This window comes from Palaemon carinicauda, chromosome 14 (assembly GCF_036898095.1).
Source record: "Palaemon carinicauda isolate YSFRI2023 chromosome 14, ASM3689809v2, whole genome shotgun sequence".
Lineage (NCBI taxonomy): Eukaryota > Metazoa > Arthropoda > Malacostraca > Decapoda > Palaemonidae > Palaemon > Palaemon carinicauda.
The window spans coordinates 130,075,432-130,092,651 of NC_090738.1; the positions used below are offsets into that span (position 1 = coordinate 130,075,432).

Below are 17,220 nucleotides of genomic sequence, written 5' to 3' on the forward strand. Positions count from 1 at the left end.
TGAAAGTACTCCGTTACCATTATTGCCTTATGGAGTGAAACATATTGTTAATATACATTCAGTTAAATATATCGTGTGTATATATATATATATATATATATATATATATATATATATATATATATATATAAATATATATATATATTTTTGGGCTCAAGCCATGTCGTCCTGATGGAAGTTCCTATAGGGTAGCTTCCTAGGGTATATTACAACTACGGCGATATTCCCAGAGAATTTACCTTAAGGTACCAGAATTCTAACTCCTGGAGCGAGTATCCCTCGTGAAAGGGATATCGCGACATATCAGAGGACGTATTCTAGACACGTCACATGGCAATCTACGACCTGAACAGAGATTCGTCTCGTAGGAGGGAGATTGACGAGATACGAATTCGGGAAAGAAAAAGGGGAGCCGCTCCCAAGGCTTCCCTATCCCCCGATTCGTATGCGTGCCTGGCGCCAATCCTGGCGCCATCTGTATTCCTTTTTGCGTAGCTTAACAACTCGGTGTTTTTTCCTGTTTTTCTCGCAAATCTTGGATTTATTCAGCTTTTCATGGCTTCTTCGTCTTCGTTGACCTCGGATAAGTTGAGTATAGTGTCTGTTATGTATAAATGTAGGCTCTTGGTAAAATTTTGAGTGATTAATAGGATTAATCTTTGATACAAGAGCCGTAGCCTACCAGAGGTGTCCTGGACACTGTCACTCGCTAGGTATAAATTAGTTAGTCAGAGTGACATTCCTGGTTGTTTTGCTTAATAAAATTTAGCTATTTAGCTTTACATAGGATTTCCTTTCGTGCTTAGTATTATTTGGCGAAGTATTCGCCATTCTGGCCTACGCTAGGCCATGTAGCCTAGTCGTTTGGTCCTAGTACTTAATGCATGATTATGGTTTTTCCGAGTGTAATTAAAATTTTATTGAAGCTTTAGGCTATATTTTATACATGTTAGACTGTGTGGAATATTTCCAAGATTGTATACGTGAGAGTTTCGGTGAATTAGGTAATCGATTCTCTTGGTGCCTAGGCTAATTGCTTATGGAGCCTTAGTATACTTTATCATACTCCCCGGTTGCTTTCTTTTCTTCGGAGAAGGTATGCAATCCCTTTCCCTCTGTTTAAGCCTTGGTCTTATCCCTAAGTGGTTTTTTCCGAATTTATTTTCGATAAAACTATACTAGGGTGTTACTGTACCTTCCTGTTCCAGCAGAGTCTGGTTCAAAGAGGGTCAGAACAACAGAGTTTTTAGTCTGAGTCCGTGTTGTTTGGCTTGGGGCAGAGTCTCCCTCGCTGACCTAACACTTACAAAGGGAGCTGAGCTCCCTTAGGTCACTGTCGAAGGTTTCTGTAGTTATGATTCCTTCTTGTGTGATCGACCAGACTAAGTCCTGTTGCTGTTCTCGGGGAGGATAAATCTTCCCTTGGGAGTTGCAACGCCTTCCTTGCTTTGGTGCTCTGGAAGCTGGCAGGTATTATACTACTGCGCTGGCCCTTTCCCTTAGATCTCCCTTAGGCTAAGACAGAGTTCTTGGCTACGGGTGATCTGTCACTAAAGCAAGGTTGGCAGGACCCTCTTGTCCCTTCCCCCTCTATCTCCGTAATGGCCTAGCCATTACTGTACTGTACCTTGCCGGCCGGCAGAGCTGGCCGGCAGGGGTATTACTGTACCATATGTCATTCTACTTCTGGACCTAGTATAGGTTGGGATTTGGATTGACTAAGCCCATTGCCGGCCGGCAGAGACGCTGGACGGCAAGGGTCTTATGTTTTCGAGTGCTGCCCGGACCTCTCTTGGTCCCTCATCCATGCCTGCCGGCAGAGCCGGACGGCATTGGTCAAGGAAGCCTGAATTAAGTTTCTCCCCTTCCTTATATGCACTCTTTCGGTTGCCGGGCTGGGGGGGTTGTGTACACTCTTATCCCGGCATCCATTCTATTTTCTTCTAGTGCTGTACCTGTCCCGGCAGCCGGCCTATGAGGCCGGCTGCCGGCCTATGAGGCCGGCAGCCGGGCAGGGGTAGTCTTCTGGTTCTTTTGCTGCCGGCTGGCATCGGTCTTGTACCTTTGCCGGCCGGCTTATGTCAGTCCTTGTCTGCCGGTCACCAAGAGTGTGGCCGGCAGCTGGGTACTACCTTGTGTAGTTGCTGGCCGGCAATCATTGCCGGCCAACACTGGCTGTTGCTGGCCGGCAGCTGCTGCCGCCGGCACAGGCATTTGAACCAGAGGGCTGCCGCCCTATAGCTGTTAAGTAGTATACTTTAAAGCTAATTGTGGTGTGTGCCGGCCGGCAAAGGCAGGCCGGCACACATCCTCCTATACTGTACTAGTATTCTTCTGTATAGCATATACAGTAAGAAGAAAACTATAGTAAAAGTTTAGGTACAGCACTGTATCTTCTAACACTATTGTGTTTTCTTACACAGCCCTTTGCTGTTGCCCTCAGACAGGAAGCAGAGTTCTTCCCCGTCTATTATCCAGGATTTTTAAAATCATTGCCTAGGTGTGAGCTCCACCTGTCTCCTATGGAAACCTTGCATTGGTTACTCTAGTAGAGATAAACCATTTTTTATTTTATTATCTGGAAGGCTGCAACAATGGGTTGTGAGGGAAACACAAGTGTGTGTCTTTCATTTATGAATTGTTATGCTATACTATGCATATCCAGTGATACATAGTTCACTTGATACTCATGGAAATTTCTTCTCTTTACAGAAGGACACTCCGAAGTGGGGAAGTGCTTTCTGCAATGTCAGCAGCAAGAACCTCTGCGGACATGAGTTTTGTAGGAGACACGCAGCATACGCTGTCTCCAAGGATGATCTCCGGTATTGGGACCCTCAGGTATGTACTGTGTGCACTAACCTGATTAATGAGACATTTAAATAGCTAGGAAGAAGCTTCGTACCTGGGTAAGGGGCTTCCAAAAGTACACTTCTGGCCCTTATCTTCCAAGTGAGAAGATGAGGGCGTATCTTTTCCCTAAGGCATCAGCTGAGGCAGTGATTCCCCAGCCTCAAGAGGAGATCCCCTAAGTTCAGATCCAGGTGGATGCTGAAGTCGCGGTCGCGATGCAAGACATCCAGCTAAATGACAGGATATCTGATGTGGACGGGTGTCAGGAGGAAGACCTCCTTGCAGAAGCCCAGGATGAAGTTCAAGTCCCTCTACATCGGCCGGTCTCCCAGTAGAGCTGGGACAGGCCCTCTCTTCTATTGTTGGAATGATCCAACAAATGCAGAAGGAGAATCAGGAGAAGGCGGCTGCAATGGAACTGCGAATGCAGTGCCTTGCAGAATCACATGGGCCCCAGAAAAGCTCAATGTGAAAGACCTTCCTTTGTGCTCGGATGCTAACCCATGGAGGTATGCTGAGCACATGTCGATGACGACTGGAAAGATCGTCATCTCGGATATGCTGGGCTCAGTTCCCCTGGAGGGTGGAATTCTGGCCCAGCAAGGCACCATATCCGGACTGTTATGTCCGGCTGAGGAAGGAACCAGCTTCAAAGGAGGAGGCAGAACCGAAGGAGGTCATAGTGATGACCATGCTAAGGCTCAAGCTCTACTTTCATCTTCGATGAAAGAGAGGGGCTTCTCTAACTCAAAGGTAGCTGCATTGAATAAGAAGCTCCCTTCCTTTGTGTCCTCGCCTACTAGAGCCTTCCCCCTTTTTACAGAAAGGGTTTCTGGCTGTACTAAAAGCAATCGAGGCCGGCAAGTCTTGCCCCTCCCTAGAGGAGTGTAAACCCTTGTCGCTGGCCCTGCCTATGGACCACAAAGATTGGAAGGACGTCCATCTTACGTTCTAAGTGGAAAGTTGGAGGCTGATATTGCCGGACGTCAGTTCGGCAAGGACCCCCCTAAGCTGTCTGACTTTCTTTTGCGAAGTGAGCTCGATACAAAAGAAAGACTGACTGCCTCAATGTCTCTTCAGACTACTCTCGAGACGATGGCAAGTGACCCCAAGGTCCATGAAATGTTCATGGTAGTGGCCAAGCCTCATCTGGCCACAGTGACGAAGGACCTTTATGGCTTCGTCAAGGCAAGGAGAGCTTGTAGGGAGTTCGTGTTTACCTCGGCTACAGTGAGGCACGAGCTAAAGAAACTAATCTCCTCCAACATTTGGGGAAAAGACCTTTTTCCCTACCGACTTGGTCAAAGAAGTTTTTGATAAAGCCACCTTGGAGAATAGAAACCTTCTCCAGAAGTGGGACCTGGCTATCAAAAGAAAGTCTTCCCCGGATGAGGGTCCTCAACCAAAGAGGAAGACTATGAGGACTAGGCTACCGTCTCGGCCAGCCAAGCCTCTTAGACAGCAACAGCAACTGCAATTGCCATTGCCCCCAGTGCCCCAGATCGTGGCACAAACCCCGACCACCTTTCAGTGGGTACCCCAGGCCGTGTCGACACAGTCCACGGCATTCACCCCAACGTTCGAAGGGCAGTCTACTTCCTTCCGAGCAAAGCCTAGAGGAGCAGCCAGAGGCTCGTCTAGACGCCCCTCAAGGGGAAGGGGATTCAGGGGTGGTCGTGGTCAGGAAGGCAAGACCTCAGGACGGCAGTCCAAGTGAGGTGATACCGGTAGGAGGGAGACTTCTGAAATTTCGGGATCGGTGGACCTTCGATCCCTGGGCCCACAGCCTACTCAAGAATGGATTGGGCGGGAGCTGGTACAGCACTCCACCCCCGTACCTTCGGTTTTTTCCAACACTCCACCCCCGTTATGGAGGAGTACGTTCAAGAACGGTTGGAGAAAAAGGGTGAAGCCCATCAATTTCTAAGGGAGGCTGTTTTGTGTTCCCAAGAAAGACTCGGAAAAGCTCAGAGTCATTCTGGACTTGTCGCCACTTAACAAGTTCATAGTGAATTGCAAATTCAAAATGCTAACACTGCAACACATAAGGACCTTACTGCCCAAGAGGGCATATTCCGTCTCTATAGACTTGTCAGATGCCTACTGGCACATTCCAATTAGCCATCGACTCTCCCCCTACCTAGGGTTCAGGCTACAGCGAAGACTATACGCCTTCGGAGCCATGCCATTCGGGCTAAACATAGCCCCAAGGATTTTTACGAAGCTTGCGAGCGTAGCTCTCAAACAATTTCGCCTAAAGGGAATTCAGGTAGTAGCCTACCTGGACGACTGGTTGGTGTGGGCAGCATCCGAGACAGAATGCTTGCAAGCTTCCAGTCAGTGATCCAGTTCCTAGAGTACCTAGGCTTCAAGATCAACAGAAAAAGTCTCGACTTTCTCCATCTCAAAAGTTCCAGTGGCTAAGATCCACTGGGACCTTTTGTCACACCGTTTCTCCACCCCAGCGAAGAAAAGGAAGGAGATAGCGGGTTCTGTCAAGAGACTTCAAGATTCCGAAAGGATATCAAGACACGAGCAGGAGAGAGTACTGCGCTCTCTCCAGTTTGCTTCGGTGACAGACCCAGTGCTAAGAGCACAGCTAAAGGATGCAATCGGAGTTTGGAGAAGTTATGCATCAAACGCGTGAAGAGATCTGAGAAGACCAGCCGCTTCGGCTAAGTACTCTTCTCAGGCCTTGGTCCCAAGCCAGACATCTAAAGAAGTCAGGTTCTTCTTCAGCCACCTCCCCCGTCGGTGACGATTCACTCAGACGCCTCAAAGGAGGGATGGGGAGGTCACTCTCATCGGAAAAAAGTCCAGGGGACTTGGTCCAGGCTATTCAAGACCTTTCTCATAAAACTTTCTAGAAGCTAGGGCAGTGCTCCTTACCTTAAAGAAAGTCTCCCCGCGTCATTCGTTCCACATAAAGTGGTAATAGACAGCGAGGTAGTTGTAAGATACTTGAATCGACAAGGATCGAGGTCACCACCTCTCAACCAGGTGATGTTGGCCGTCTTCCGATTGGCGGAAAAGAAGAAGTGGTACCTGTCGGCAGTTCACCTTCAAGGAGTCCGCAATGTGACAGCGGACGCTCTATCCAGGTTCACACCGATAGAGTCGGAATGGTCCTTAGACGCAGGATCATTCTCCTTCATTCTGAATCAGTCCCAGAACTGCAGATAGACCTCTTTGCGACGAAAGACAACAAGAAGTTGCCCCTGTACGTGCCCCGTACGAGGACCCCTTAGCGGAAGCAGTGGACGCGATGTCCCTCGACTGGAACAGATGGTCCAAGATTTATCTGTTCCCTCCTCACAACCTTCTGTTGAGGGTCCTCAACAAACTGAGATCCTTTAAAGGGTAGCGGCAATAGTGGCCCACAAGTGGCCGAACAGCGTGTGGTTCCTCCTGGCATTGGAACTGTAGCTGAAGTTTGTACCACTACCAGATCCAGTTCTGACCCAGCGAGTCCAGAAGTCAACTGTCTGCGCTTCATTACAGAAAACCCGGACCCTGCAGTTCATGATTTTCTCTCCCTAGCGGTGAGAAAGCGTTTCGGGATTTCGAAAGCCAGTATAGACTTCATTGAGGAATATAAATGCAAATCTACTAGAAGGCAATATGAGTCATCTTGGAGAAAATGGGTGGCCTTTTGTCAAGGCGAAGATTCCGCAGGAGATCTTGACAGACTTCTGCTTATCTTTTTTCCCCACCTCCATGGTCAAGGGTTGGCAGCGAACACGATTTCAGCGTGTAAGTCTGCTTTGACACGACCCATTCTATATGCCTTCCAGGTCGACCTAGGTAACGAGATCTTTAATAAAGTCCCGAAAGCCTGTGCTAGGCTCAGACCTTCAGCACCTCCAAAGCCCATTTCATGGTCTTTAGACAAGTTCTTCATTTCGCTTCTCTGTTGAGCAATGAAGAATGTGCGTTAAAGGATTTGACACAAAAAGTTATTTTCCTAATTTGCACTCGCGTCCGGGGCCAGGGTTAGTGAAATTGTAGCCTCTCGAGAGAGGCAGGTCGTGTTCAGTTCCTGGATGGGGAAGAACTGAACCTGTTTCCGGATCCTACGTTTCTCGCCAAGAATGAGTTACCCACCAACAGGTGGGGTCCCTGGAGAATCTGCCCTCTGAAAGAAGATGCATCTCTATGTCCAGTAGAATGCCTAAAGGTCTATCTTCATAGAACTTCAGACTTCAAGGGTGGTCAACTATTCAGGGGAGAAACATCAGGCTCAAATTTATCTCTGAATCAACTCAGAGCAAAAATCACATATTTTATTCGCAGAGCGGATCCTGACAATACACCCGCAGGTCACGATCCGAGGAAAGTTGCCTCATTCTTAAATTTCTTTAATTGCATGGATTTTGAACATCTCCGTTCATACACTGGCTGGAAGTCTTCCAGAGTGTTCTTTCGCCACTATGCGAAGCAAGTAGAGGAACTAAAAGAGATCTGTGGTAGCAGTGGGTCGCGGTGTTAACCCTACTGTTTAACTCTGCGAGGAACAGTGGTCTTAATTGGGACGATTAATTCCAGGGTGAGTGTGTAGTTACATACTGTACTACAAACTAAGTGAGGGCACTGTGTTGCCCATCCAGACTGTTCCATTTCCGAAGGTGAACCTAGCATAAGTGCAGACATGTGTGCCGAGCGTTTCTAACGCTAATGTCATTGATTTGTAATACAGGCTTTTATGACTTTGATACCTCGGTATCTTAAAAGTGGCATCTAATGTTTTTCTTTCAGACAAACAAGCCCTGTTTACTATCATACTTATGCTTAAAGTTTTGGGTTATCCTCTTCTTATATATATATGTATAATTGTGGTTAACCTGTCTGTTTATTGTCTGTCAATAAGCTTGTTCTTGAGAACCTTGCGTCTCCTTCACCTGTGTCAATTTATTGGTATAATTGAGCATTCATTCTATGTACCTTATCTGGGATAATTCTAATAGAATTGTTCCTTTATGCAAGCTATGTTGCATTGGTTTTCCTCCTATGCGGATATAAAACCTTTGGCCAATACAAGTATTGTGCGGAAAACTGGTCGATATTTCATATTGACGCAGTGGTCCTTTACAAACTATGCTTTACTTAATATAGGGCGAGACCACTATATTAGCTTGCCTGGTATTCATACATAGATATATGTACTCTTCGAGACTTTCCAGAGTCTAGTAGGACTCTTCCCTGTAGGGGGCAGGAAGCTCTAACATAGTTTATAGTTAGTTGAAAAGATGTATAACGGTAACATCTTAGGTCTCTAGGTCTAGTCGACCGGGAATAAATATCTCCGGGGAGTACGGCACGTTCTGAGAATCCACAGATACAGTAATGCTCTGGTACACTTCCATCAGGACGACATGGCTTGAGCCCAAAAAACGGATTTTGAGCGAAGCGAAAAATCTATTTTTGGGTGAGATAGCCATGTCGTCCTGATGGACCCGCCCTTGCCTTTCTAAGAAAGGGCTGTAGGACCCCTCCCTACATACAGTATCTGTAGCACCTCGTGTACGCTACAAGGAATACAGATGGCGCCAGGATTGGCGCCAGGCACGCATACGAATCGGGGGATAGGGAAGCCTTGGGAGCGGCTCCCCTTTTTCTTTCCCGAATTCGTATCTCGTCAATCTCCCTCCTACGAGACGAATCTCTGTTCAGGTCGTAGATTGCCATGTGACGTGTCTAGAATACGTCCTCTGATATGTCGCGATATCCCTTTCACGAGGGATACTCGCTCCAGGAGTTAGAATTCTGGTACCTTAAGGTAAATTCTCTGGGAATATCGCCGTAGTTGTAATATACCCTAGGAAGCTACCCTATAGGAACTTCCATCAGGACGACATGGCTATCTCACCCAAAAATAGATTTTTCGCTTCGCTCAAAATCCGTTATATATATATATATATATATATATATATATGTGTGTGTGTGTGTGTGTAGATGTATGCGTTGTATATATTTCTTATGCACATTCATATTAATTACCTTGTATATATGTGTGTGTTATACAGTATACACTGTATATGTGTGTCCGCGCCCGCTTGTGCCAGCAATCCTTCCTGCATTCCTCCAAGTCCTCATATCTTAATCATATATATTTTTGTCGATTTCTTACCAAAATTAGCAATCGCTTGAATTAAGAATCAAATGCATGGTATTCAACCCCAAATTCAGAGAGCCAGTTATTAAGACATTAATTTGGTTGTGTTCCAAGTGATGTTATTTATAATTTATTCGTTCGAATTTACGCATTTTTTTTTTTTTTTTCATTTTCAGTCTTGTAAAATGTATAACATTTTATGAAATATTTTTCAACACATCTCCGGAAACGGCGCAAATAATTATAATTATATAAGCTGATACCTGGAAGAGATCATTCAGGTCATGGAAAAAGTGTTGGAGCATTTTATCATTGGATGGTAAATGCTGATATCATTTTATTTTTTTTCAAATTTCAGGGAAATTCGTCAACTTTATGATCAGTCTTAAGTTTTCGTGTCCTAGTGCTTTGAGGAACCGTTATTGCATTGAAAGTGTTTTTTGTGAAATCATATACAAAGAGGTTATATTTATTGGAATGTCAACAAGAATTTATAAAAAAATATATAATTATACCCAATATATAAACACTAAATTGAGCACATTTACAGAGATGGGAGATGCTACTTACAATTATAAATGTTTCTTTAAATAAAACGGTACAAATATTTAATCCCCAAAATTATATTTTTGTTATCTAGACAAAATATTAGCAACTCTTAAAATATATGTACTGTAACCAAGGGTCACCTCTTGTTATTTCCCAAAAAAAGAAAAAAAAATAGAAAACACTATCATTTACGACACCAGCAAACATATCAAAATATGTGGGGTTAACCAGCCATGAATATGTATGTTTTTCTTGCTAAAAACCTAAACTCATATTATAATACCACATTTGGTAAAATTAACCAACACGGTCAAGACGTTATGAAGAGATATATATTTGTACTTTTGCATTGGTCACAGTATAATTGAATAGGAATTTGGCCATCTGATAGCTTGTTCACTTTCGAACCAATAACCTTTGAAAAGGTCGATTTTACAAGAAGATTTAGTGTATCCATGCATTTAGTAACACCGATGATTAGGAATGGAAGATTGTTTTTTTTTTTTAACACAGGGGAATCCTAGGAACTTTACGGATAGATCTAAATCTGTATATAAATGTTCAACTACAGTGTTTGCAACTGAGTCACCTGCAGCTACACATTTCTGCTTATTCATAATCTTCAGAGATTTGTTTCAAGTTGAAGATATCACTTTCGTTGATCTATATGAAACGCAAAAGGCAATGATCATTGGTGAATATGTACAAACTGGTGATTAGTTTGCTATCCTGTGAAATTCTGTTACATCTTTGATAGATTAATACTCCTCCTCACCCCACACCAAGCTGGATTCATCCAGATCAGGATGTTCTTGCTGTGGCCAGTTCCTCAACCTAACTCTGTACATAGAAGACGGATTTGAATAACGCTTTCTGCACTAAAAGCAAATGGCGAGCATAAAAGAATGGCCTACCTTAGGGCTCAGTCCTTGCACCAATGCTGTTCAGTTTACAAGCTTATGAGCAACCCTCTGCACCAAACGTCCGCAGATACATCTACAGTATGTAGACAATCTATGTCTGGCTACACAGGCCACCACCTTTCAAAAAGTTGAAATACGACTGTCAGCCAATCTACTGCAAATGGGACAGTACTATGATAAATGATACCAGAATCCAAACCCACTTAAAACTCGAAGTGTGTCTATTTCAACTGAGTAACAAAGAAGCCAGTCACAAACTCAAGATCCTCTAGCATGGCGAAGAGCTAGAACACCACCAGTTTCCAGTGTACCTATGGGTAACACTGAATAGAATTCTGTCATTTGCTACCCATCTGTAAAAGCTCTGACGGAAGGTTTGGCTCTCGTAATTCCCTGCTAAAACACCTGCAGGAACCAAGTTGGGAGCCAATGCTCACACACTAAGAACAGCTGTCTTACCCCTGTGCTATGCACCAGCCTGGTACTGTGCATCAGTGTGGAGCAGATCATCACATGCCAAGAAAATAGATCCTATCCTTAACGAGGGATACAGAGTCATTACAGGGACGCTACGTACCACTCCCACCAACACCCTCTACAAACTTGATGGTATGGCTCCTCCAGAAATTAGGAGGCATACAATAATAAAACAATTGAGCATACAAATCTTGGACTCAAGACATCCACTACATCTTCATGTGTCAGTTCCAAGTAGACTTAAAGAATAGTTTTGCTACTGTGGAGAGACTGCCAGCCAAAATACCAGCACAGAATGATAGTATGGACCAATGAAGGGACTTTGAAAGGAGATTAACTCCCAACAACGCAGTGTAGGACCCCACTGATGAAATTGCTGATGGGGCACTACTTCCCAGATGTAATTGGTGTACCCTCAACAAAGCTAGAGCCAGAGTGACCAGAACTGGTCAAATGGGACCTCAAAACTGATCAGTCCTGCGAATGTGGAGAAAATACCCTGACCAGCAATCATATTCTCCAATCTTGCCCACTATCTTATAATTTGGACAACTAACTTAGTGTCAATGAAAGAATCCTTCAATGGTTGCCTGTTTGACGTGATAAGCTTGAACAAAAATCCTGTGTTATTTGCTTCTGGGTATATTTGTTTATATTTTCTGCCCTTTCTGCCCCCTTTTTAAATGTTATTATGAACTTACGAAATGTAATGACTCACGCAGTGCGTTTAACATAATGGCACTAATTCGAAATATTTTTTATATCATAATCGAGTTCATGTTATGAATGCAGTTGGATGGTGGTTTACCCTTTTACACTTTTATACTCCACAGAAAATTTTAATTGTTCTCCATTCGCATAGTTCGAGAATGGTAGCAACAGATGACTCGAACTAAGTATGCGATAAGCCACTGACTTAGCTAGGTCTTGAGTATTCGAGTGCAGGAATTTTGAGGGCTTTTTGGAATTTTGCTGCTCGCTTTGAGGACTGCTTATGTAAGGTTCCGCATATACTTTCGCATTCGGGTTTAAGGGAATACGGGAATCCGCGAGTAAGGAGAGAAGACTGATTTGATTTTAGCAACATTTATTGATGAGCATGAAAGAAACACTTATGGTTTATAATATATTAAAAGAATACTGTCATAATTTCAACCCTGTCTATAACTGTATAAGTTTGTCATTGTGAAATCAGGTAGTGCATATTATCCGGATAGCTAGGTTGGTAGCGTCACGGGCTTCTGTTTCAGAGGTCCCGAGTTCGCGTCCCTGCCAGGACGGGGCTAGTGTGAGACCTTCTACCGGGGATACTCCCCAGGGTGGTCCCTGGGGGGAAGTTAGAGGGCTAGTGATAGTCCCTGCTGGCTTGTGGTCGCCCGAGGAGAATGATGTAGATCGTCTCAGGGGAGACCTAAAAAACCCGCAACTTTAACTTTTTTTTTTTTAAACATTTTAAACATAAGCGATTTGAAATTGTATGCATATTTATTTCTTTATATAGTAAAAATATGGTTTACATAAGCTATTTTAAATTATGTATATGTATTTTTTCCTACAGTGATCCTTACAACGACCCCTTCGTAGAATTTCGAGGTGGCGAGCGAAGAGGCTTCAATGGGGACGGAGGGAATGGCGCAGGGAACGGTGGAGGAGGCGTAGGAGTAGGAGGAGGTGGGGTTGGCGGTGTTGGTGTAGGAGGGGGAGGAGGCGGTGGAGGCGGAGGAAATGGTTTCAAGTTTAATGATGATTTTCTGACTTCACATTCTGCTGGTAAATGTGGTGAGCATTGTATTTGACTGTGTACCTCTAGCATTATAAGTTTCCGGTGCTTAAGACTGACTGAGGAAATTAAATTATTTGTTTAATGAGGGACAAACCATTAAATGATGGATCCCATGTGCATGTGCTAATAATAAGAGTTTAATTTCCCCAAATTTCATATTGTGTTAGATGTCTTTTATTACTGAATTGCTCTTCACCTGTTTTTACTGGCATGTAAAAATGCAGATATAATGTTATAATTTTATTTAATTGTACTTAACTTTCAGAAGTGAAAATATTAATAAGATATAACCTTGAACTGCACTTATAGCAATATTTTTGGGGTGGTTTGTTATAATTCTATTTAATTGTACTTAACTTTCAGAAGTGAAAATTTCAATAAGTTATAACCTTGAACTGCACTTATAGCAATATTTTTGGGGTGGTATGTTATATTTCCATTTAATTGTACTTGACTTTCAAAATTGAAAATTTCAATAAGATATAACGTTGAACTGCACTTATAGCAAAATTTTTGGGGTGGTTTGGTACAATATTTTTGTGAGTATTAATTTTCAGGTTTTCTCATCTCTTTTCGAAAGTGTAAAGATTTTAGATGTTTCGATGAGTTGCTAAGGGAGGTTATTAAAGGTCTGATTGAACATTTTTGTTGTTGTTGCTGTTGTTATTGTTGTAGGCTACTTGCCTAAAGAAGTGATTCTTATTTAATCATATGCTTATAATGATATCCAAGTGAAGCATATCCCTCTTGTGGATTTGGCATCCATTTATATTATAAATTGTTCCACAGCAGTTTGTAAAATTAAAGTGACCCTGTAATTGCTGCCCATAATGGAGCGTAATAGTAATTAGTAATAGAGTAAGGTAGAAAAGCTTTCCAGATTACTTTATAATTAGATTTTTGAGCTTTATTTGCGGGAACTTAGAAACAAACTGAGTAAAGAAACAATTTTTTATTGTTTAGTTATAAAAAACAATTATAATGTATGTGCATAATGCACTAGTAGTATTTGCCTTAGAAAGAGTATATATTCTAAAATATGAATTAAGTATAGCTTTGTGTTATACATTAATTGTACAGTAATGGGCTATAGCAAATATGTTGGTAGATTGATAAAAGCTTGGCGTAGTGGTAAATAATTTAGATTGGCCCTTGAATCTTAAGGCCCAAGGTTCCTAGACGAGCGTTGTTTATCTTAACCACAAAAGAAGCTTAGGCCAATTTATATCTGGGTACATCTAGATATAAATTAGCAGGTAAGATATATATATATATATATATATATATATATATATATATATATATATATGTATATATATATATATATATATATATGTATATATATACATACATATGTGTATATATATACATATATATATATATATATATATATATATATATATATATATATATATATATATGTACATACATACATACATACATACATATATATATATATATATATATATATATATATATATATATAGATAGATAGATAGATATACACACATATATATATACATATATGCTAAATGTAATATCGAAAGATTTTTCATGTTTCCGTCCATTTGTTTCTTCCACTTGGACTAATACTAAATTGTTTTCATAAACCTGAAATTCGAAGGGAAGTGGGAAATATGCATCGTGTATATAAAATGCAAAAATTTATTACTTGGAGATACTTAGAGAGGGAGGAAATGGTATTTGACTCGGCCTGATTAATATCATGTATTATTCAGGTTAGTATGTTTTTTTGTTCATTAAACTTGGGGAAGTACCATACTTTGAGTTCAGCGCTTAAAAATCTATAATTAAATTTGAAATATCTCAATAAGTAACTTTAAATTTGAAGTACCATATTATGAGTTCAGTGCGTTCAAATCTATAATTTAATCTGAAGTTTCTCAATAAGTAACTTCAAACTTGAGGAAGAAACATACTATGAGTTCAATGCGTTAAAGTCTATAATTAAATTTGAAATTGCCCCATAAGTAACTTCAACATATTATGAGTTCAACACATTAAAATCTATAACTAAATTTTGAATTTCTCCATAAGTAGCTTCACACTTCAGGAAGTAACATACTATGATTTCAACATGTTAAAATCTATAATTAAATCTGAAATTTCTCAATAAGTAAGTCGATTACGGAACATTTTTATCTCTTACAACTGAATGATTATAAAGATACTACAAATGAAACGAGGTATTAACACCATATGTTGTATTGGAGTATTAGTAACTGTTATGTAAGCTATTTTATTTTTATTAGCTTAGTGATAAAAGTTACAGTACACTCAAAGGTTGCTAGTAGAGAATTTAGATTACACGCTAGTGAGATAAAGCCCCTATTTATAAATTAAATTGAGAAATTATCCCTAAGAATATGTAAATATAATTAAAGGTAAACATTTTATTAAAGGGGGAAAAATAATGAGCATATTCATTTATAGAACGGAACCCAGCTGTTGGAGAGGGGGCTTGTTGGAAGCATGATAAATTAGCCAGTTAAAGACCCATTTGGATGAAAAAAGAGGGAGACTAATGGATTATACGTGATATATATCGAGGGTATGCTGCCTACCTAGATTTCAGCTGGGGGGGGGGGGGGGGATTTACTTATAAAGAGACCTCTATTAGATCCTAATCTATCAAACACAGATAAGATAGATCGTGTAATTTGAAAGACTTCTCTCTCTCTCTCTCTCTCTCTCTCTCTCTCTCTCTCTCTCACACGCACACACACACACACACGCGCGCACACAGACGTAGCCCCCGAAGCCATTCGGATTGGAAAAAATCAAGAATTGTTCAAAATAAAGAAACTGGGATGGACAGTTTAGATTTATCTTAACAGAATATTAACATTAGTAAGTATCGAAGTTTGTACACAATATTAATTAACTGGATATTTAGTACATGGTACAAAACATAATGGGGATCAGTATTATGGTGGCTAAATCGACTTAAATCTGCATAAAGTAGGCTAATTAATGTACGAAATTACATGAATTTAGGATGGATCATAGTTTTTTTTTTTCTTTTAATTATATAAACTCTATTATTCTACATTTTATTTTTTTTTTTGCTTTTCCATAATGAACATTCAATGTTTTAAAAGCCTGGTAAACAAATTCTAAGTTTTTCTAGCTTTTATCTAACAGCGTACGTAACATGCATAAAGAATTAAGTGAACGACGGTGTCAGAGATTAATATAAAAATTAAGAACAAGAATTTTGTTCAACAAATAAGTCACCAGCTGAAAACCAGGCAGAACAATACTCGAAACAAGGTAGAATGAAAGAATTAAACCATTTCAGAGTAGATTGACCTAAGACTTTCCCAATAAGCCAATATTTAGTGAAATTGAAGAAGAAACAAACCAAATGTGTTTCTCAAAATTAAATTTGCACTAAAGTATCACATTTAAGATTTTAAAGGATTTTCATATAGTTATGAAATATTATCAATGCAGAGTTTTGGATGTTCAGGAGCCACTGTTCTCGAATTTTGATGGGGGCTCAACTTCATGTCCCATAATTTGCACCCTGCACTATTTTTATCTGGATCTTTGTTATGGGATTCAGCAGCCCCAGATCGTCATGCATGAGATGGAATTGAGGCAAAGAGAGTAGCATCCTCTGCATATGCAACTATCTTATTTTATAGGCTAAACCGCATATCATGTGCATATTGTATGAAAAGTAATGGCCAAGAAACTTTGTAGATCTCAATTCTATATTCAATATGGAGCCCATCAACAACAGCTCTTTGCGATTTATTACTTAAGAATTAAATAATGATGCTAAGAAAAGAAAAACCATCAACATAAATGGCAAAGTTTCAGAGACTCCAGTGTACCATTAAAGCAAAGAGAGTAGGATCATCTGCATATGCAACTATCCTATTTTGTAGGCTAAACCACAGATCATGGGCATATAGTATGAAATGTAATGGGTCAAGAAACTCCGTATATCACAATTTTATACTCAATATGGTGCCCATCAACAACAGCTCCTTGCAATTTATTACTTAAGAATTTTATAATGATACTAAGAAAAGACAAACTACCAAAGTAAATGGAGATGGATAGAGTATATAGAAAGTTCCACAGACTCCAGTGTACCATTAAGGCAAAGAGAGTAGCATCATCTGCATATGCAACTATTTTATTTTGTAGGCTAAACCACATATCATGTGCATATAGTATGAAACGTGAAGGCCCAAGAAACTCCTTATATCACAATCCTAAACTCAATATGATGCCCATCAACAACAACAACTTAAAAATTTAATAATGATGCTAAGAAAAGACTAAACATCGAAGTAGATGGAGATGGATAGAGTATATGCAAAGTTTCACAGACTCTAGTGTACCATTAAGGGAAAGAGAGTAGCTTCCTCTGCATATGCAACTATCTTATTTTGTAGGCTAAACCACATATCATGTGCATATAGTATGAATAGTAATGGGCCAAGATACTCTGTATATCTCAATTCTATACTCAATATGATGCCAAT

General features: G+C 40.8%; 1 protein-coding gene across 1 annotated transcript in view; it reads left to right on the plus strand.

Moving 5' to 3' along the window:
- Positions 1-17,220, plus strand: part of LOC137653025 (acetylcholine receptor subunit beta-like 2) — a 211,132-nt gene that overhangs the window by 170,723 nt on the left and 23,189 nt on the right. The window contains 1 exon segment of the mRNA XM_068386416.1: positions 12,473-12,693. Within this exon segment, the coding sequence (XP_068242517.1) occupies positions 12,473-12,693 (221 nt within the window).